Here is a 23,464-nt window from a genome sequence, read left to right as displayed (position 1 = left end):
ATCAAACAAATTATAATAAATTAAAAGAAACAACAAAGTATAAAAATTTACACTGATGTATACCATATATTCCCTGATATTAGCGAAAAAGTAGCCAACATTTGGGAAAAAGAAAACGTAACGTTCCGGTAAATACTAAATTTATTCAAAAACATGGTACAAAACCAAAATCCATTGGTAAAAAATTGTAAAAAATGCATTAACAAACATAATACCAACATTATTTATAAAATACAAAACAACTGTCACGTTTTCTAAATCAAGAGTCAAATTATTTTTCCTGATTTCATCACTTTTGTGTAATATAAATTAGATGACTACCACTTTAGAATGTTTGAGAATGCCATGATTTTAATACTTTTAGCAAAAAGTGGTAAACAGCGGTTTTTAAATTAATTTTTGTGAAAAAAATATACTGGGAATATGCCATGAATGGCAGCCATTTTGAATTCAAGATGGCGTACAAGCTAACTCGTTTGGGAAGTAGTAATGAATCGGCTTTGAGAGTCCTAAATATGATTTTCGTACCACAGAGTGTTTTGCTCGACTGTATGAAGTTGCTTATCTATAGGCTTTCAATAAGCTAATTCATATTTTTGCAGATAACACATATTGTATTTAATGTTTTGGAGTTAACCTTTAGCTCAACTAGTAACTACATCTAGCTTTTAAAGAGGCGTATCCTATTTGTCAATTTAAAACTCTCACGTCCATTCTGCTTTTAACGGTTGATTGCAGGTCAACTAATGCTGCATGTTACAAAATCTCTCAACTGACTACACTTTCTAGAAGCATGCTTTACCTATATCGTAGGTGTGAATACTAACCATTAAAATTCTTTTGGATAAACTCATAGGCTTGCTTAAAAAGAATCACAACGACACTGAATTATTTAAATATTATTCGAATAAGTAAGAAGAATATGTTTCGATTTCTATATTCAAAATGTCATTATATTCCTTTACTCTTTACCGATTGAGCATTTTTTTTCGCTATAATGCAGACATATGACATTTCAAAAAATCATTTTTCTCTCAGCGTCAAATTCACAGCAAATCTCGAAGTTCATAATCTATATTTTTAATTTTGACACAAATTGCTTCAGTGCGGCTTCAAAGAATGCCCGAAAAAATATACTTTGAATTTTTATTTTAAAATAACTTAACCCGAAGGAACTCTAAAAGATGTTTATTCTAAAGAAAGAAAGACATTTTTTGTAGCAAAGTAAGAAAACAAATTTTAATCACCAGATGGCTCTCTCAGGAGGCACTGGTGACGTCAGGAATTTCTAATGTTATTTGTTAAATATGAATTCTAACAATGCATCTAAAATGAAAAAGAAAGCTAATACAATATACATATTTAAAATGAAGAAACTATAAAGTCGGAAGTTGAAGATCCTCACCACTTACACAAAAATAGGTTATTTAAAGAAGTGTTCTAGAAAACAAGCAACAAAGACTGTTTTGGAGGATATTAGTGACGCCCTATGATGGCGACCAATGCTTCGAAGCGAATTTTACTTCTGTTCGTCGTTGAGACTGTTGTGCTGTCGTTATCATCTGCAGATGGAGGTACTGATAGATCTTCTATCGTTTTAAATTAAGCTTTGATAAGTAGGAGTGTAATGTATGTAATTCAGTCAGCTTATCTGGTACAATACATTAAGCATATGATATCCTTAGGAAATAATTAAGGATGCTAGTTTTATAAGGAAAAGTTTACATACTTTTCAACATTTGGTCAAATAAATGAAAAGCGCAAAGTTTTCAGGATAAAGACTTCTAAAGATGTGTTTTTATAAAGAAATTATAACCCCATATGTTTCCTATACTCCTTTTATTAAGATACTTTTACGAAAATAGACCTTGCTAGGTCTTTGAAACACATTGAATTAATGTATAAACTAATAGGCCAAATTAAGAAAGCCATTTTCACCGTTAGCCTTAGAATTGACGACTTTATCAAATGTTGACAGGAATCTCTTATTGATGCACCATTGTCCTGAAACACAGCTAGAATTTTAGAATTTAATTAGATTTATTTACATGTAGTTTACTACCAGTTGGGTTGACGTATTATATAATACTGTATAATTTTATATTTTCCCTGTTGAATGTTCATTGTAAACAACTGACTAAAACGTAGGTTGAAATTATTTACTTTTCTGCAAACTACGAGGTACATCTCAGAGTAATTGAGCAGGTAAATTGCAATATTTACGGTATTGTAAAAAATCGTGTGACTCATATAGTACTAAGAGCAGTTTAAAAACCAAAATCATGGATCCACAGTCATTCTTGTGCACATATAGTTTAGAAGATATGTTTCAGTAAAGATAACGTGTACATGAATCTTATCGATAGTTCTATGATAAGAAAGTTTATGGTTAATGTATTCGTTGCTAAAAATTTCTAGGAAGTTTTAAAATTAATTATAGTATTATAAACCAATTTTAAATAACTGCAAAGTTTCATTATTATGGACTCTTACATATAGCCTGTATTTTTGTAGCATGGATTTTTTCTGCAGTATTACAATAATATAATAATGGACTTCTGCTGCTTTCCATATCTTTACTCATTTTATTTAAACACTTAAAATCATTACAGAATTCTTCCTTTTATATTCTGAAATAAGAACATTAACTTCAGTTATTAAGAACTTTAACTCTGAATGTGATTGCTGAGCAGCAAAATGAATAATTAAATCCGATATCTGAATTAAGATGATTTAAAATCAGTTTATTTATATTCAAAGCACACCCATAAGGCAATATATTTGGTTGTTTATACCACCTAAATTTAATAGTAGTTGTTGATGTTTTGAATTAAGCACAAAGCTACTCAATGGGCTACCTGTGCTCTGCCCACCACGGGTATCGAAACCCGGTTTTTAGCGTTGTAAGTCCACAGACATACCGCTGAGCCACTGGGGGCAAATTTAATAGTAACTTACGTGTTAATGAACCACTACAGATTTCTAAAAATATTACCTTGCGTGAAAGATTTCATCACACATGCGTTAGTTTATTAAGATTATTTATAGTTTAGGTAGTTATTCTTCTAAAATATCAATAAATATCAAACAATGGTATATTGATTAAAGGTACTACATTTTTTTTTTATGGAAGAGGTAAAGGTAATGTAAACTGTTGATGTTATCTGAAAGAACAGATACGTTATATACATCATTGCCTTTTTTAGAAACATTTAGAACATTACGACCAATATCAGGATAAAATAATTAACAATTTACGTTAATACAGTTTTACAGGGTGGCGAACCAAGGAGTTGCGACAGTTCTTGGATGGGAAAGTTTCTTTCCTAAAATAAACAAAACAGTTAAACAAATTGCATAAATTGTTTAAAAAGTCTGACCTTCGAAAAAGCAGAGTTATACTGAGTTAATGAAAATGTAGATAATTGTCTTAGTTCGTACTTTCTATTAACAGAATTGCAGAAAGTATAATGTGCAAAATTGTGGTTAGAAAAACCTTTTTTTTATCACAAACTAATACAAAAGCCTGCGTTTTATAATGACAGCATGGTTAAAGTAGATGGTATTTTAAAAACTAAGACTCAAGGAAAGTTATTCTAAACCAATTTTTAAGCAAGTATAAAAGTGACATAACCACTTTTGCTTTAAACTCTAAAATATTCTAAAGAATTGTCGTAGGTTTGTAGCTTTATATTTTTGGTTTAGTGTAATTTAATGATATGTTTCTTTTAAAAGATGCGTTTACAAAAAGAAGAAACTAGTTACAGACTTACAGGTAACTGTCAAATTACAAAGAATGTGATTAGAAATTCATTGTGGTTACAAGTAAGGTAAGTGCTTACTTCATCAGTGTTTGGTGACACTGGTGAATAAATGTGTCCTATAGGAGCGTATATTCATCTTGTGGTGTTGACACACTGCTACTCAGTCGCACGATTAAAATTTTTTTATCATTTTCATATGTAATGAATATTGGTAGTTTATCACAGGTGCACCCTTCTAATAGGCTTAGACATGCTTGACAAAATGACAACACTTGCCCTGAATTAAGATATTCGACATACAGTAAAAATGTTGAACTAAATATTTAAAACTCAGTTTATAAAACTGAAAATGTCTTAAGATATTGGCCTAGTTATTTATTTCTATATGGTTTTGAGTTTAATTAAGAGCTTTCTTTCGTGTTATCTTTTGTATCACTGTGTCATATGGTTATGAATGTTGTTGAAGAGTGTATACCTACATATAATATTTTTCGTAGATATTTTTAAAGGGCCGAACATGGCCAAGTGGTTAAAACATTCTACTTGTAATCTGAATATTCCGGGTTCGAATCCCCGTCACACCAAAGATGCTCGCCCTTTCAGCCGTGGGGTGTTATAAAGTAACGGTCAATTCCAATATTTGTTGGTAAAAATGTAGCCCAAGATCTGGCGATGGGTGGTGATGACTAGCTGCTTGCTCTCTAGTCTTACACTGCTAAATTACAGAAGGCTAGAGCAGATACCCCTCATGTAGCTTTGCGCAAAATTAAAAAACAAACATGTTTTTAGACTTTTTCTTATCTAAATATTTATGCATTCTCTCATTGTGCAATAATTAAAACTATATGATTTAAATTTATACACCCATATAAGTATGTTTGCTGGTGCCAGAATTTTTCTTCAAATGGTTGTTTTACTTTAAAATATCTGATTAACATAGCTTAAAAACAACACCTTTTAATTATTTTAATAATACAACACGGATTGCATTCACTATATATATATATATATATAAACTCTTAAATACAATAATTTAACTAATAGTTTTCTCTCTGATAAACGCTACAATGTGGTATTTTCTTAAATCTGTTATGTTATAATAATAAAAATATTGAAGCTGAAATTAATCCTACTTGTATGAGTTAAAGACATGTTCCCAAACGAAATTTTAACATATTCTGTATCGCATATTCATTAATAAATTTATCATAAACGGGCTGTGTATTCAATTGAAGAAAAGAACTTTTGTCTGTTATGTTTATTACAGAAAAACCCGCTATCCAACCATTTATCTTCCTAAAGGATTGAGAGAAGGTGATAAGGCAAGCGCAACTTGTACAACTTTGTCCGAGGGGTCTCCACTCCAGTTCAGTTGGCTTAAAGATGGACAACACTTAACCACATCACAAAGCGTGTCCATCCGCACCTACTCAGATATGTCAATTCTCGTTATAAAAAACGTTGACGCTTCAACAAATGGGAACTACACCTGTATTGTTACAAGTTCGACTGGAACTGATTCATTCACTGCTTTTCTTCAAGTTAAAGGTTTTATTCTTTTCTCGTGATTAACTAGTGTATAGTTTTAAAGTTAATTGGTTTTAAGGGGTCTTCCTCAACTCACTTCCAATATTGAACTTAATAATCAAAAATTCATATATTAGATTAACCGTGTTTCAAGTGGCGACCTTAACTGTTGACGTTAACACACCTATTTCTCAGCCATATGTATAAATAGAGTCAATTTCTATAAAAGTATGCAAGAAGCAATTATCAGTAGAGAATCACAGTTAACTCCTATCGTTTCTATTTCTTTGAAACTTTGGTCACAACAAATTAAACCAATGTAAGTATTATCAGTTTTTCCACATTCATCCAATCTTCATTTATTCTAGTTCCTTCATACTGGAAGAGGACACCCTCTGATCTTGAGGCTACGATAGGAAAAGACGTAACATTCAACTGTGAAGCTGATGGCATACCAATACCAGAGGTTACTTGGAGCCAATCAGGTAAGGCGAATGTTTTATTCACCGTATTTTCGGTAAAGAAATTAATACTTTTTAGGAGAGAATGTCAACACAGTGTACTTTTATAATTATAAATCACCTGCCCTCTTTGCTGTTTCTGTGTTTGTTTTTTGATGTGTTGTCTCAACCTGTGATAAAATAATATACATTAAAGTTACACTCTATTAGTCTTCATAAATATATTAACCAAAACAATTAATAATCATAATTATTATTGTTATACTCTTATTTATATTTTAATTTATAATAGGTATAATTTTATTTGCTCATTAGCTGTAATATTTACAACTTTTCATACTTCATGTTTTTCTATGGTCGTACATTTTAAATCCCATATTTCTGATAATTAACAGCGTACATTAAATGATCATAAACAAAATAAGAAAGAGAAAAATCAAATATTAAAATAGACAAAGTATAATTATTGTAGAAAATGATCTTGCAATGAAATGCAATAAACTAGAAATAGTTTTGAATGAGCAATTGAGAATGACTTTCAACAATACGCGAATTTTGAAATAAATCAACCTTAAACAGAACTAAAATTAAAGAACGTTATATAAAAATTACAAAAACTTCAAACAAACTAGGTAATAATATTTATGTGTTATTGCTTATTTATTGGAAACCACAGCATTGTAAAGAACTTGGTGAGAATCATATCTTTTAATACTTACAACTATCAAACATAGCGCCATTTATCAGTTAAAAGAAGTAAAATTACTTTAAACATTTTCATGGTTTATACTTTTTTATTTATATCTAATGTTTTTTGCTGAAAAAAGTCCATAAGCTATTTCAAAGGCAAAATTATTCGTAAAAGATTAAGCTTGTCTAATTAACGAGAAGGTTCTTTCAACGTCAATATGTCAAAAGGGTTAATGAATCCATGTTAAACACCAACTTATTACTTTGTGTCTTTTGTAGGCATAAACGTTAAGATGTTGAGTCAACAGAAAGGGACAAATGTTCTGAAACTTAAGAACATTACAAAAAACCACGAAGGATATTACTTATGTGAAGCCAGCAATGGAGTTGGAGAAAATCTCCAAAAAATAGTCCAACTTTTTGTTAAAGGTAACCGTAAAAAAATAAATAAATAGATCATTTATCTAATATTATGTTTAAGCGTAGCGTGGCGCTGAAATCGCCTAAATACATTTTAAGTGTGTTGTAAATTATTCTTTGTTACCAATAGCTCATCCACTGTAAGAGGTAACGAAAAATGCTAAAAGCAACAGAGGACATGGTCGATTCATAACCATTGACTATTTTTCAGCAATTTATTTTCCGGAGACTTGAAACGTTATTGGATTAGAATTTTAATTATTCTGTTTCTTTTCATCGCGTTCGCTGCGGGTTTTCGAATTAAGAAAAGAGGCAGAGTATATACGACTTCAAGTGTCATGGCGACCATCTGGCTTCTCCTGCAAGCAGTATTGGTCGTAATGGCGTTTCATCTTGGAGTATCAGACGCTAATGGTAAGTGTTACTATACTACAAATAGTATGATATATTTAACTGTACATAGGTATCAAATGTTAGATTTCTATTTATCCTTCAAATGTGCTAGTGTGTATACATCTTGAATAATAGCATGAAAAAATCATCTATAGTTTTTAATATATTTTACGTTGTAGTAAACAGATTTATTTGTAATTTTTAACGTTGCAGGAGTGGAGTTTTAAAATTTGAAATCTATGTCGATTGTAACTTTTCCATATACTATTTTTTTCTGACAGTCAGAGATAGTATCTACGAATACAAAATGTGAATTGGAAATGAAATGGAACCCTTTAAATTTAGTTTTAAGAGATTCCCTGTTTCTGCTCATCTGCAGACTATATATATGATTGTAGTATATAAAAGTGTCCATAATTTATTATTTTAATTTTAAATTTTTCACGGTTTGTTCATTTAGAACCTGTTATTGCTCCCTTCAAATTTCAATCCAGACTAAAAATAGGAGAAAGAGGAAGTGTGTTGTGCACCATCCGATCTGGAAATGGACCATTTAATTTCAAATGGCTCAAAGATGGCCATGAGCTCAAACGACCATTTCCTGGTGTCGATATTCGAACTACTGCTGACACTTCACTTTTTATTATACAATCTGTCACGTTGCAAAACAATGGAAACTACACTTGCATTGTATCTAACTCACATGGATCAGATAGTCACACTACGTCTCTCGTCGTAACAAGTATGTTGGAGTGAATGTCATTTCAAATTCAGTGTGTAAAGTTAAATACTTATGTTGATCTGCATTATCTTATCGCTATTTTTTAGTATTATTAATAACCAACCTTTCAACGAACCTGTATCCCTAAGAGTCTTTCATTATTAAGAATCTATCAATACAATTTCTCACCTTATGCTTACGTTTAATTGAAATAAATCTTAGTGTTCAGTAATTATTATTTTTCTAGGTATATACATATATATTAAGAAGATAATATTATCTTCTGCGATCAAGTAAGGTAATGTTTCAAAGCTAATCCTATGATAAAGTTATTTATGGATAAACACACCCTCAATTAATTTTTGAAAAGAGTAATATATCACTTAATAATGAGAATTTTTTTCCCCAAACAGTTATATTAATGTTTAGTAAGAAGTGTGACTATAGTAGAGATTTACTCACGAATGTCTAATAAAGTCAGTCGGAATATTTTATAGAAAAGTAAAGCCTTTGTTTTTAAGGACAAAGCTACATAAATAACTATCTGTAATGTGTTCACAACGGTATCAAAACCCGATCTTAAGTGTCATAGGCCATCAGATTTACCATTAGTCAAAATCAAGTCTTTTTATGTTGTGATTATAGAAATATTCAACTCTGATAGGAAAAGATAATCCCCACAAATAGTTGAACGTTCTTGTTATTGCACTGATGTTAAACTATTTGATATTATATAAATCATTAACACGGATCTGCAGTTAAAGTAAAGACTCGTATGTTCTGACTTCTCTTACTTCACATTTTGAAATAAGGTAAAAAATTAGCTGCTTGATTATAGATGGAAATACATCATTATTTTAAAGAAACACAGATTAATACCTTCCTAGTATTATTATCTGTTTTATTGATAACAAAATATTTCAAAAATGTTGCCCCTCATGTAATTATAATTTTTTCCACAATTGTTGAAGGAGTAATTTGTAATAATAATAAGGTGTCGAAAAATTAACACAATCAGACGAACACACCGAAACTGCTTTTACCTTGTAGTAATTCCTCTTATATGCACTAATAATGGCAACAGATGAAACTATGATGATTAAAATCTCTAGAATTTTGATTCAAACACGTGTTTGTTTCAAAGGATAGAATACAGACTAAAATCAAATAGCTGCAATTTTTGGAAATACCCATTAAATTGCCTAATAGATTAATATCAGGTATTGAGACTTTTAACTATGCAAGTGTATTTATAGCAATAAGTGATCAATTAAACTTACAAAAACACAATAAATCTTATACTGAATAGTAAGGTTTAAACCAAGCTTACAAAATATAGACCGATTCTGCTTTCATGAAAATATCTATTATGAAGTCGACATCTAGAATTTTGGGCTAAAAAATGACGGGTGCTTTACGCCAATATTTCTAAGTTGCTTATTTTTGTAAATATATCAAACAACATCAATATTTGTTTAAGAATCGTTTTAACTTAATATCAGTAATACATTCTGATATAGATGTCACGTAGTTTATATTATGAAACATACAAGTTATAGTTATTAAATTATATAGAATAAATGTGTATGTGTACCAAGTCATTTGTTTTCATTTGTATTAGTGGCTCCAGTGTGGGAGAGAGAACCTACTGACATTACAGTGGAAGAAGGAAGATATATAAAAATCAAATGCAAAGCCAAAGGCTTCCCAAAACCAAAGATAAAGTGGGAAAACAAACACGGTGAGAGCTTTTTACAAGTTTTAATTTTAAAAATGCTATTAAAGAAGAAAGAATATTAAAATATACATACAGCACTTTTCAGAAATGTTCGTAATTCCAAAGATTTTTAGATACATTTCCAATCTTTATTAATAAGCACATCATCGTGAACAATATTAGATACATAATACAACAATAATGAAAACAAAAATAAACCACATAAATAACTTGGTTGAAGTCTGAATTTACATCATCCTGAATTAATCAACATTTTAAGGAAACAACTAAACTGTATATGATATTCTAATGAGTTTGTTCTGAAACTGAAAGAAAAGAAGAAAAATATTTCATGTTTTTGTTGATTTTGCATTTACACCTACATGTTTTAAAGCATAAGTCTGCATACAATGCAGATATATATGGCATGGAAAGTGTGTTTATTTCCTTTATATTACGTGATAATGAAACTTTAAACTGCAATATTAGTTTCAGCAAATGTAGGAAAACGTACAAGACGAATAAAGGGCACTGTTTAAGACAACTGATTGCATGCATATTTTTCGAAATAGTTGTTTCATATAATTGTCACTGAAACATTTTTGGATGCACTTTATAAACTGTTGTAAGTAAGGAAGTGTATTCATATGAACGTCAGACTGTTTAGAAAGTAGATAAAATTAAAAAATATGTATCAATTTGTTTGTTTGTTAGCGTCAGTATTCATGCAATAACCGCAATATTGAGGAATTTGAGATTTTCTTGGATATTGGATGCTTTGGAATAAAGATCAAAACTCTGTATTTTCATATTTAAGACATGTTACTTATCATAATCATTAAATGTACAAACGTTGCCTTATCAGAAATTGCTAAGTTGATATATTATGTTTTAAAAGAGCATTCTTTATTTTTCCAACCATAAGACAAATAGCAGAAATATCTGTAACAATCCTGATGATTGATAATAGATCATCATTGTAACAAAAAAAGATAAGAATTGTTATTACAGCTTCTGAAATTAATTAATTTAGTTTCATAGTAATACATTATATAATTTTGATAAATTGAGTCTTAAGCTTGTTCTAGTACGAATGCCTTAAATGGCTGAATCAAAAATAAAGCTATAATAGATGATGCACATCTAGATTTTCTGAAAAAATAAATGATAATTGCACTTAACAAATGTAAAGCAAATTACGTTTGACTGAAAGTACTTTCTGGGTAGTGATGAGAAGCAGACAAAATCTGAAATGTTTTTACATACCCCTGATTCGAAGCCTGTATTTTAGTAGCTTAATAATTCGAAGGAGGTAACTTACGTTTTTAGTTAACTATTATTCTTGCAGTTTCTCTATTCGATCATAATATGCTGCTAGAAAATAAATATAAATGTTTTCAAAGTAGTTTGTGTTCTATTAATGTTGCGAATAATTTTACCTCTTTCGTTCTGGCATTTATTTTTTCAATCAACAATCCAAATATTTGTTGTTTAAGACTCATATGTAGGATTATACATGGACTTTGTGAATAAAAGTATTTTGACATAGAGAAAAGCCCAATATTAGTGTGGATATTAACGCAACGTGCTTTCCCTGAGGTTAAATAAACCACATTATTCTTAAAAATTCTAAACATGGAGTACAGAAATACTGTTGAAACTATAGTAAAAAATCTCAAGGACCCAGACAAAGTTTCTTAATTCCACATTTTCTAAGTAGTGCATATAGTTGCACGAATACTGAAAATTTTGCTTTTGATTGAAGATTTAAGTTAATTAAGAAATATTTTTAAATAACATATATAGCTACATTAAATGTAGAAAAAAAAACGATTAGTGATTTGGTAATTGCTAATCTTGTAATTTAACTTCTACCTATTGTTATGATCCACCGGGTTCGATATCTGTGAACCGAATTCAACAACACAATAATTATTTAAGTAGAATGTACGTATTTTCTGAAAATCGGTTAATTTTTCTCTGCAGGAAATAACTTAAACTTCTCTGATTCTACTTTTGCTACCTCTGAAAATGGAGATCTTATAATTTCCAACACTAGGGCCTCTATGGAAGGTTATTATACTTGTCAAGCAGAAAACGGAGTAGGCTCGAGCTTAAAGAAAAGGATATACTTATCAGTCAAGGGTAAGAATATATATGGCCTAGCGGATAAAAACTTTGAAGGCTGAGTTTGAAATTTTATCTGACACTGAATTTTTCATTTAAATTGTACTGACCAAACCAAATCAGCTGTAATAGGAAAAAATAATTAAGATAGTAATGTGTTTTGACATATGATAATTTATATAATAATGTAACAAGGTTAAGTTCGATTGCACTTTTTATTATTGTGTAATGAGTTTTGAGAATCATAAATTTTTTTAGAATGCCTTATGTTTCACTAACAATTGCAAAAACATGTCTCTTTTTTTCTGTTTCAATATCCAACTATAACACAAGAGCAATCAAGACCAAATATATATCTGCCTTTACTTTTAAACAAAACAACTTTAAACTAAGTACTCACTAATTAGTCTCTAAAGTAGGTTTTAAGAGACGTCTTTTTTGGGTGAGTCTCTTTAACTATGTAATAAGAGTTGGTTGCAAAAGTACCAACATATCCACAATTTGTTCACAAGTAGTTCTCTGATAAATTCTTCATTCAACCGTTTTGCAAACCAATTGTTGCAACACATCATTCTTGGACCAGTACATCTCTCACGTACAATGTATACCTAGTCGTGTCGCTCAGATGATAGCCTGCTTTAAAACACTTCACGCAATAATAAATCGTTTAAAGTTTCTTCCTGCACAGTAAGAATTTCCTGAGCTGTGAAACATCTTACACAGTGTTACATTTCTCATTTCGTCTCCAAATATAGTTTTATACCTGGTGCTTATTGCTTTTATTGGTTGTGCTTTGCTGTATCGAATGATTCATATCTACATTGTATTATAAGCAAATCGCAAATGATTTTGTCATGTAAAGTTAAATGACATGCTTCGTATTCGTTCCTTCAAGTTTATGTCTTTATGAGTCGAAATAAAGTTAGTTCGCATGAAATAAGGCAATGATAGAAATATTGGCTTTTAAAGTAGTGTTTCAGACAAACTAAATATTATTGGTTTAATGATAGATTACTTGTTTATTCATCGCTTATTCGAACGTACTAGGTGAAAAGAAATCAAAACAGACACGATCTTTCAAGTTATAAGTTATAGCTGGTGAAAACTAAATTTACTTAAAATCTAAGTTAAATAAAATTTATCTCCACTAATTATCACCGTGTTTCTGCTCATAACCGTTTTTTATTTATGCTTGGTATATTATAACGCAGAAAAGAAAACGTTGTAAGATAATTCCAGTTCTGGTGTAAGTCATATTTGAGTTATATTAGATATGTAGCTATGACATTGAAGAATAGGCCTAGTCAGCAACATAATACTACAAACAAAACATACTTGGAAGGATATCATATACTATTTGTTATTGTAAAACCGTGTTGAGGCAAAAATGTATGTAATTTGAGTTATTTTAAATCTCACTTAGATGTAATATAATACGTATATCAATACTAAATACTGGCTATTTAGCTCTTGATATTAAAAAGATTCCAAGTAAATATCTGTGTATTTTGTTCAATGACACTAGATGGCGTTTTACTGGCATATTTAGGAACAAAGATATATTATAAGTACATTATACAAAAGCTTTAGGTGTCATTTGTAACTCAAACGTCACATGTATTTTGTGTGTCGATGTAGTTTAGAAGAAAACCTATACTAAGCTTTTAAGTTCTACTGTATTCAAAGTTTTTAAGTATCCTCTACTTTTCCCAGGAATCATAAAATAACATACACATTTATAATTATCAACTTTGAGTTTCATGTTGTGTTCCATTCCGCTGTCTATCTTGTATCTATTTGGAGTCATGTCGCCATTTTGGACTTTTACAATCAACGTTCTGCTATTTTCTAAGATTTCATCTTCTACAGAGACCATTGTGGGTAAGTGCTTTTATCATCTGTTTTGTTTGAGTTTTATTCATAGATACGTGTTTAAAGTTAATGAGTAATTTCACTTTTTTATTTTTCTAAAAGCGCTCGTTTGTAGCGCTGTAATTTCGATGTGCAGAATTAGGACTAGCTTGTCCTAGACCACTACATTACAAAATTTAACTTTGATTAAATACAAACAATATTTGATAATTTTGAGACTGAAAACGTACTTTAAATTTACTTTAATTAGGTAGTTGAGGATAAAGCAATATTTCAACTAGCGACGATCAGATAACAGGAAAAGTCGTGTTTAACAAAATTATTCAAAACACACACACACACACACATATAGAGTATATGTTTTTATTTCTATCACTTTGACACATTAGCAACTAACGTAGACAATAAACTATAGCTTATCTTAAAGAACCTTTATAAAAGTTGTTTTTGGTATTTAAACGCCATAAATATTTAGAAAATACCACAATATTTCCACAGTAACAACAAAGGCAAACTTCAGTAGGTGACATCAGTGTTAAATTAAGTAAGTGTAGAATAGGTTAATTCATTTATTAAATATCCTCAAATAAATATCTTTGCATGCCATACAAAGTTATTTTTAGACTATGAAAGAATAAGCTATTACACAACTGTTAAAGTCATAAAATTTTTAATGTATATTTATTATTTGACATTTTCAAAAAAAGCACCTTATTTTTTTATTTTTAGGTAAACCAATAATTCAACCATTTACATTTCCAAAAGATGTTACTTCTGGAAAGAAAATTACAGTCACCTGTTCTGTTGCAAGTGGCCATCCACCTTTAGAATTTCATTGGTTCAAAAATGGTAAAAAAATAACCTCATCATCATTGATGGAAATACGAAGCTATAGCGATTTTTCAATGATCGTAATTGAAAATGCAAATAATCAGTCATCTGGTAACTACACATGCGAGGTTTCTAATATAGTCGGACAGGATACTCACACTTCTGTTCTAGAAGTAAAAGGTCAGTGAAACATGAAAATGTGGTAATTACGCTCACACTAACACTCTAAAGTTAATTATGTATTTTCATGTGGAATAAGATGTTTAAATTTTAATAGTTAGATGTATACATAATACGTTTCAGGAATCTTCAAACCTGAATGAAGTGTTGATTAAAAATTTTCGATAAGTATAAAATATTTTCTAATTTCATTAGAAAACGATTGTTTAATGTAAAAATGAAATGTTTCAAGTTTGACTGATTTTTGATAATGCTAAGATAAAAGAATTTAATATATATTTTTACTATAAAATGCATCGGGTTTAACCTATACCATACAATAAAAATGTTTAATTTCAATGATATTTAGAGGTGATAATTAAAACTGTGTTCTGAATTCTCAATATGTTGTGAACATTTTTATAATAAAACTGTTTTACGTTTGTAGAATATCTTTGATATCTTGCTCAGTGTTAAGAAAAAACAACTTGACCATATTTTTTAAAGTACTTTAGTTTTTTGAAAACGTTGAAAAGAAAAATTTAGAATTATTAAAGAATTATTCTGAAATAACTTAGTCATTTTTAAGGTCTTAAAACTGTTTGTTTGTTTGTTCTGAATTTCGCGCAAAGCTACACGAACAGTGGGGTCTTAAAACTAATAAATAAACTCAAAAACTGAAAATATTTACAAATGATGAAAACGGAATTAAAGACATTAGAAACTTAGGTATTCATCTTCATACATTGGATTGTGTATCGCTTGCCATTTTGAAATATTAATTAGTTTGAAAATTAAATATTCCGACAAATGTGCAGGCAATAATACTATAACGTGAATAAAATGCCAAAATCTAGTCACATTTAGCAAACATAAATATATATATATATTTAATATTTCCAGTTTAATGGGAAATCTGAAAAAGAGGTAATAATTTAAACATTTAAAATGTTATTTGTGACTAATTTCAGCATGTAATGCATATAACTTGTAAACAACACTAGATGTAAATAAAACATAAAATATACATATATATCAATAAGAGGGAAATAGCTGAATACCCACTGAAGAACTCTCAAAGTAATTGTGACGTGAAGTACAGTGCTTTAAGTTTCGGTACAGTATAATGATATTGAATTTCAAATGCTGCTTTATGTAAAATATATATTACAATTAACTTGTTTATTTATCAATGTTCTAAGAATTCTGCATCCATTTTAATGAATTTTTTAAACGATATAAAACTGATAATATTTTAGATAGCAGACTAACAGACTTCAACAATTACATATACAACAGAAATATGAATATCTGTTGAAAGTTTATTCGTAAACATAGATGATACTTCGAACTTACAATTATTTATTTCTTTTTAAATAAGTCAAAGAACAATATAATAGTGCTGGCATAATTATTCTAAAAATTTAATATATATGATTCCTCCAATAATTTAGTTTATTATATATGACTCCTGTAACAAGTTAGTTTAACATACATGACTCCTTTAACAATTTAATTTAATATACATGACTCCTTTAACAATTTAGTTTAATATACATGATTCCTTTAACAATTTAGTTTAATATACATAATTTCTCTAATAATTTAATTTGCATGACTTTTATAACAATTTAATTTAATATACATGACTCCTCTAACAATTTCTTTTATAACTCTAATTGTTGAAAATAATGTAACTGTTACCAATATATTTTTATACAGTGATGTTAACTTTTATATTAGTTAATTCTTTCCTATTTCTTCCCAAGTTAAAAATTGTTTAACGAAGTAACTCTCATAATATACTTAAAAACACGTAATCCTGACATTCTCTATTACTTTTACCCTTCAGTTCCGTCGTATTGGATACAAAAACCTCATGATGTATTACTCCCAGTTGGCGAAAATGTTAATATCATGTGTGAAGCTGGAGGAACTCCTTTACCTATCATAACATGGATGTATTCACCCGGTAAATAGTAGATCTGGTAACAATGATACATTGATTATTCATCGAGCTATTTCATGCTAAGTTTGATGTAGGAGTTGTTTCTTTTTTACTAGAAACTGATTCTTTTTTATCTTCGAATTTTTATAGAGGTTCACTGTATCATTTGTTACACAATATTATGCTCTATAAATTGTATTTCTATTGGTACTTGTTTAAGATTTTTCTATTGTATAACAAACATACCAAAAGTCGTTTCCAGTATTAGTTCTGTATTACACAATAAAGGTGACTTAAAAACTCTTGATATCGTTAAAATTTAAGCTTTGTCTAAATAATTATATCATTTGAAACAAATAGTTATACTTATTTCGACTTTCTCAGATGGCGTTGAGTACAACACAATTGTTCCTGGTGTAAAGGGAAAAAGTAATTTAATTCTGAACAGAATAAAGAAACAAGAAAGAGGGCAGTACATCTGCACAGTGTCCAATGATGTTGGAAACTCATTGAAAAAGGAAATTACTATAAATGTGTTAGGTAGGCCTTTATGGTAAAATAAAATATGTATTTTCTCAAATGAGTGTCACATTGATGTACATCAAACTTTTTGACGCCTTCATGTTGTCAAAATATATGATTTGAATAATACAGTTACTTATATTATCGAAATTTACAAAGAATCTAGATTTTTTTATAATTTTTGTTCCGATGCCATTTCCTAATAATAATAAAAAATGGATACATTAAGTTGAATAAGTACAAGGTGTTTTTTATGTTCATTTTGCTTTGTTTGTGTTTTCCATAAGAAAACTAATTCATTCACAATGTAACTCATGAAATACTTCGTTTCGGTTTCGCAGATAATCCAATCATTCCGTCTTAAGTTTGATCAATGCATGAAACATGAGAGACATACTAATTCTTGAAATTGTTACCCATATTTACATTCAATCTAGTTAAACAGATATGAAGAAAAAAGGTGATAAAATTTTAAATGCCCTCAAAATAAACAACACTAGTGAGATTAAATTTGAATGCTTGAAATAATAATTTTGAACACTTTTGTCAAGAGTTAAATATAAAAATATGTTTCAGTGTCTGCCGCTAGGTGTCGTTTTATATAATAACTATGATAACGCCTTTGTTGACAAGAGGTTTGGCCACCATTACTGCAGTTGAGATACTTGGAAAGAAACCTAATATCCATTACTGGTCACTTGAAAATAAGTGTATTTACCTGTTGGTTTCGTGGAACATGTTATAATATAATTTTTGTTTAGCTCGACGTATTACTTCATATAAGTCGGAAATTAAACAAAGAAGACTATTACTTTAGCTGAAAAACGGAAACTGATTAGTAATATGCATCCTATTTCAACATGGACGACAATCTGTGCTTTGCTACATCTTACGCTTCTAGTAAATGTCGCCTGTTTAGGAGGTAAGGTTTTATAGTTACAATTTCTTTCATTAACCATTTGATATATACAAAAGTCACCTATTGTTATTTATAATGAAATATCATGGATATATTGCCTAGACTTAAGACCACATTTTATTATATGCTTTAGTTATCTCAGAATTCTCATATTTTGGGTATAATTTAGTGCTATATATAACTTATGAAACACAACCTATGAATGTATTCACGCATTTTTTCTTGCGAAAATCCAATAGAAATATTTTATCCGACTTTTCAAAAGTTGAAATTATATTCATTTTAGGCTTTTTGTTTTCTTAAGTAGAATACCTCATAGATTAGAAATGAATTGATGATTAGATAAGCATTATTCCGTTTTAGAATATTTCAGAATTTAATACTGCAAATTAAAATGTTTATGTCTCTTGCTAGAGCCACCAAAAATTCAACCAGTCCTATTTCCTGATAAAGTGAAAGTTGGAGACAGAGTAGTTGCTGTTTGCTCGGTAACGTCTACCGGAGAAAAAGTCCAGTTTTACTGGACCAAAGAAGGTCAACGTGTTTCTCAAATTCCTAACGTTTCTGTAGAAGACAAATCTCAGTATTCGGTTTTAGTGGTGGACCCAACATCCAGAGATAATACAGGAAACTATTCTTGTGTGGCAGAGACTTCTTCAGGAAAGGATTCTTTCACTGCTACGTTACATGTTACAGGTAAGTTGAACTTTGGTCAATGAACATCATTTATCAAGGATTCAGCACATTTCGATTTGCGAGTGTTCTCGATTAATAAACCTCGTTGCTAAATAAAGTTCGTTCTGATCGACTTATTCGTATTTTACGGTATTATCTATTTAATATCTTTCATTTTGTTTTATGTTTTTTGTGACATTTCAAAAGTTTGGAAGATTATAGAGATAACACAATTAATATTTGTTTCTGAAGTCAAAATATGAGCTCTAGTTTTGATAACTAACACGACAGCAAAATCAGATAGAATATAATGATACTTGAAATAATGATAAAGAGGCAAAAGCCAAGACTTCCAAACGATTAGGAAAAATAGTATAAAAAGAAACTACTACAGGAATGTCTCCCATTTAGTATGTGAAAACATGCTAAAGTCAGACCACAATTGCGTGTTGATAACTTATATAATAACTCGTACGAGAAGAGTTACTAAAAATAAAATTTGGAAGTGGGTTCATGAAGAAACCAAAGTAAAGGCGATAATTCTTTAAGAGCGAAAAGACAACTCAAGAAAAATTATCATAGAACTTGAGAAAAGTCAGAGATAAAAGATAATTTCAAATCTCTACGATACCATAATTGTTTGAATATGTAGAGCTAGAAGAGAGAAAATTATTTCTACTCTTTATGAGATATGTTAATTATGTGATTTATCTTTACATTGCAATAGATTGCCATCCAAATAACTAGGAAGCATCACACAAGTCTAAATTCTATAAAAGTAGACAGATATACCATGCGCAGAAGTAATTTTACGTTCTTGTAATTGCTCCAAAGATTAAAATACCAAATGACAAATATCTCGAAAAACAAATTTTTCACCAGTAAAGGACAGTCTCTGCGAAAAATAGAGGCACAGTTTCGAAAAAGGTATGTGAAACTGGCACTGTTAATAACAGAAGTAGTCGGCGTAAAAATTTGAAACTTTCTAAAAGTGGTATTTGGTATCACAAGGTATGGCGTTTATAAGATAGACAAAGATCTGAGTGTATATATGAGTAAATGTTATCTTGAGAACAGCAAGATTTACACTATTGCAAGACGGTCTCAGTGAAATAATAGCTGCTCCAAAATATTTACTGAGGATAGACAACAAAGCCAAATGGTTGAAATGGGCATCAGACCACAAATACTGAAACTTCGAAATTTTGGACACAAATCGACGGTAGAAAAAAGAACATTACCACAGTTAACATAGAATAGCTACAATGACACATACTAAACGAACAACATAAGTGTTAGTAGCAAGTTGCACCCTAGTCACTTGTTTCAGATATATAGACAAAATTTATGACATCCTGACTGTTGACAGTTCTAGTAATATTCTTTTTCATCATGTCATTTCCTCATGTACAAAACATTTGACAGGGATCATCTTCCAGCAAAATAGTGATGTCATGAATTTAATAGAAAGATACTTGGAAAATCAAAGAAAATGATACTAATGGAATATTCACAATATGATCTGACCTACGTAAAGTTCTCATAAGAATATTATTAAGGTTATTTGAGCGTGTATCGCGATTGAGAAGGTCAAATGGCAACTAAACAACTTGGTCAAATTATGTAGAATTATTTGATATGATGCATTTGTAAACTTGTTTTGGTAAAAACATAATTTGTATTGTCCTATTTAAAGAAATGTATTCGCTTGTTCCAAGTATTTTTTTCTCTAATAATGTACTGTACTTACGGTAAATTAACGTTTTAATCGATTTGATTAATTTTTATTGATCTTATATTTGAAATAATTATGCGATTCCATAATTACTTTCAATACTACATATATGCATATATGTATATTTGCACTATTGTAGAGAATAGTTCATTACAAGGTCAGGCGTGACCTAATATAAGCGTGCCCTATCTATTAATTCCAGGTTTCTTAACACAGCACCGTTACCAAAGTAACTCTAGGATTGTGGGTGTACTGTAAAAGTAGTGATCTATACCCATTATTTTGTCAAACAAGAGATGACGGTGTATACCTTTGTTTGATTACCTTCTCTGTATGTTACCAATTAAAAATTAGGATTTCCTATTTTTAAGACCTCCGGTCGTGAAAAACCGACCCACATTTTGGTAAAAAACGTCAGATCCGTAAAATGGATTGGAGGCTCCACACTACGTAGCTCTATACCAATAATGGAATATAAAAATAGCTTTTTCTTCTAATTGAAAAAAAACAAACTCATAAATACAATCTGTAAAATGCCTTGCCAAGAGAATAAACACGAAAAGAATGGAAACTGCTTCGACTGTGGCATTTGTAGACGGTGCTTACCTTTGGAAACATGATCGAATAAAGCAAATTATATTAACTGGAAGTAAAGAAATGATGCTGAAAGTGGAGATAGAAGAGTAATGAGAAGGACAAGTGTCCTGAAAGGTCAAAATCGAATTAGAGTAGGAAAAAGCAAGATGTATCATGTTGATTCTGGAGAATATGGAAATATTGAAGCCTCTAAAATCATTACTGCTATATATTTCATGGGTTTCAAATCTGAAAAAGATTCTGAAGAGTTGAGATACCTAGATGGATCGGTTTACTTGATCGGGGGTCTTAAATAGCCTTTACATATATTTACACGATAACAACTGAAAAGCTCGTCACAGGAACATGAATAAGAAGTTGATGAGCACGTATCTCAAATATTCTACTTTAAATACTTTATTCACAAAGTAGAATCTCGAAAACTGAAGGAATATAACTAAACCGGTTTTCTTTTAATCAAACATCGAACTTCAGCAACCATTTTATAGTAATTTGATCATAAAATATTCATGTCACACTTGTTTCAGAACCTCCTTTTTGGACTGAAGAGCCCACAGACGTTACTGTCACAGAAGGAGGTTCTTTAAGTTTGAAGTGTGGAGCTGATGGACTTCCACCACCAAAAGTATCGTGGAGTCGAGTCGATGGTAATAATTTTATTACCAATATAAAATAAAGACGTAATTCAGAGTATACATTTTCACAATACTTACAAACAACTATTGATCGAAAAATATATTTGTTTAACAATCTAGATAAAACCATTATTTGCTTTTTGAATAGTATGGCTATTTCACTATAAATTATATTCAAAATGAGTTTTCGCTATCGGCTTTCGTTTTCTTTTTTCTAGGTATAGGTTCGATTCAGAACTGGAAAACTGTTTCTCTGGGTCCTGGAAATCACCAAATGGCTTTGGTTTTCAATGCCATAAGAAGAGACGACTGGGGTACTTATGAGTGTGCAGCTTCAAATAATATTGGATTTCCACTGAAGAAAGTAGTCAGGATTCAGGTGAATGGTATGGAAATTATTACATTGACAGCGCAACTTTACCATGATTTACGTGTTTTCCAAAACGTACTGTTATATTGGTGCTTATATTGAATATATCCAAAATGAATGATGTAAGCTAAACTTTTCATTATACGAATAATAAAACAGTTAGTCTGTGTGAAAGTCTGAATCCAAACGAATCCCTTATATTTCAAACGTCTATAATGTTTGATTCCCCTGGAGTTTTTATGCAAATTTATCTGACTTCACTTATCGCTATTTCTGAATTCAAAAATACCCAGAACAAACCTTTAATTTTATGCATTAATCATGATAAACACTGGTGTAGAGAGACTTAAAGCCAAATTATTTTACAATTGCATGTCGATTTAGCCAAAAAACTAAACATATTTTGCGATTAGCTTATTTTTCTTCATAGATTTTTGTTTGTGTCAAACCATTTGGTGTTGTAACCGTTATCCTACACGTTGATATTTGGATGCCAGTCAACCATTTTCAGCTTTGATTCGACAGAACTAGGGCCATGTTACTTCAAGGTAACAGATCTTATTTATACAATAAAATGTACTTAGCTCTGAATATATAGAGCTTAATTTAGTTACGTAGTATAAATTCTGAAGCTCAGCAATATATTATATCTATTATAATTAAAAATTGTGATAAAACCAGATATAGATTAGAAAGGAAAAATTTAACACAAATAAAGATCTGGTAAATTTTGTGTGATATCTTTTTTTACTTGAATTATTCTTTATCTATAGATCTATTATTTATGAAAAGTATTATGTGATGCGATTGAAACTTGCAAAATTAAAAAATGCATACTCTTTAAATTTCACGTTAAAAATTATGCTTCATTTTTAAAAATAAAATTATTTTTTTTATTAATATCCACAATTTTGAACAAAATATCTCATTTAGATAATCTTTAACAATGTTTTACTTCCAAAATAAATAGTTTCTAATAATAGTTTTTTTTGTAGGTTATTCTATGAACAATGTCTATTAATCAGAGTACAATAACAAGTGCTTTGAAAGTCACCAACAAAAGAAATAGGAATTAAAATTAAGAATGACTTGGTTAATAAGATTTAATGGTTTGTTGTAAATTACAGATAAAATTTAAAATAAAAAATTTCTTTTTATATTGTCCTGTGTGTACAATGTTTCTAGAAAATACCTTACGAATGAACAAGAACAGTTAAATATCACTTGCTTTAATTCAAAATCCACATGATATATCGCACATTTAAGGCAAATCATTCGAAGTAAAAGTATTTGCTATTTCTTTGTACATCAAAATAATTTAAAGGAATTCGTTTCTAAACATAATGGTTAAGCCTTATCCTAATCTTTCAATATTTACATT

At 29.7% G+C, this 23,464-nt stretch overlaps 1 protein-coding gene across 4 annotated transcripts in view; it reads left to right on the top strand.

The window, feature by feature from the left end:
• The first annotated feature begins 1,305 nt into the window (after positions 1-1,305).
• LOC143223188 (cell adhesion molecule Dscam1-like) overlaps positions 1,306-23,464 on the top strand; it is a 47,202-nt gene continuing 25,043 nt past the window's right edge. The window contains exons 1-4 of one of the 4 annotated variants that reach the window (XM_076450782.1): positions 1,306-1,574; positions 5,032-5,312; positions 5,660-5,776; positions 6,722-6,871. In XM_076450782.1, the coding sequence (XP_076306897.1) occupies positions 5,201-5,312; positions 5,660-5,776; positions 6,722-6,871 (379 nt within the window). In that variant the 5' untranslated portion in view covers positions 1,306-1,574; positions 5,032-5,200. Of the gene's footprint in view, positions 1,575-5,031; positions 5,313-5,659; positions 5,777-6,721; positions 6,872-6,981; positions 7,277-7,715; positions 7,998-9,597; positions 9,718-11,679; positions 11,839-13,435; positions 13,702-14,421; positions 14,704-16,534; positions 16,655-17,014; positions 17,171-17,675; positions 18,075-18,485; positions 18,768-21,605; positions 21,726-21,931; positions 22,100-23,464 lie in introns of those variants that run through there. The other 3 variants (XM_076450780.1, XM_076450776.1, XM_076450779.1) reach the window with 3 other exon arrangements.

The sequence above is a fragment of the Tachypleus tridentatus genome, chromosome 8, assembly GCF_004210375.1.
Source record: "Tachypleus tridentatus isolate NWPU-2018 chromosome 8, ASM421037v1, whole genome shotgun sequence".
NCBI classification, from domain to species: Eukaryota; Metazoa; Arthropoda; class Merostomata; order Xiphosura; family Limulidae; genus Tachypleus; species Tachypleus tridentatus.
The sequence above is the reverse complement of the archived record's forward strand: the minus strand, read 5'-3'. Positions and strand labels throughout refer to the sequence as shown.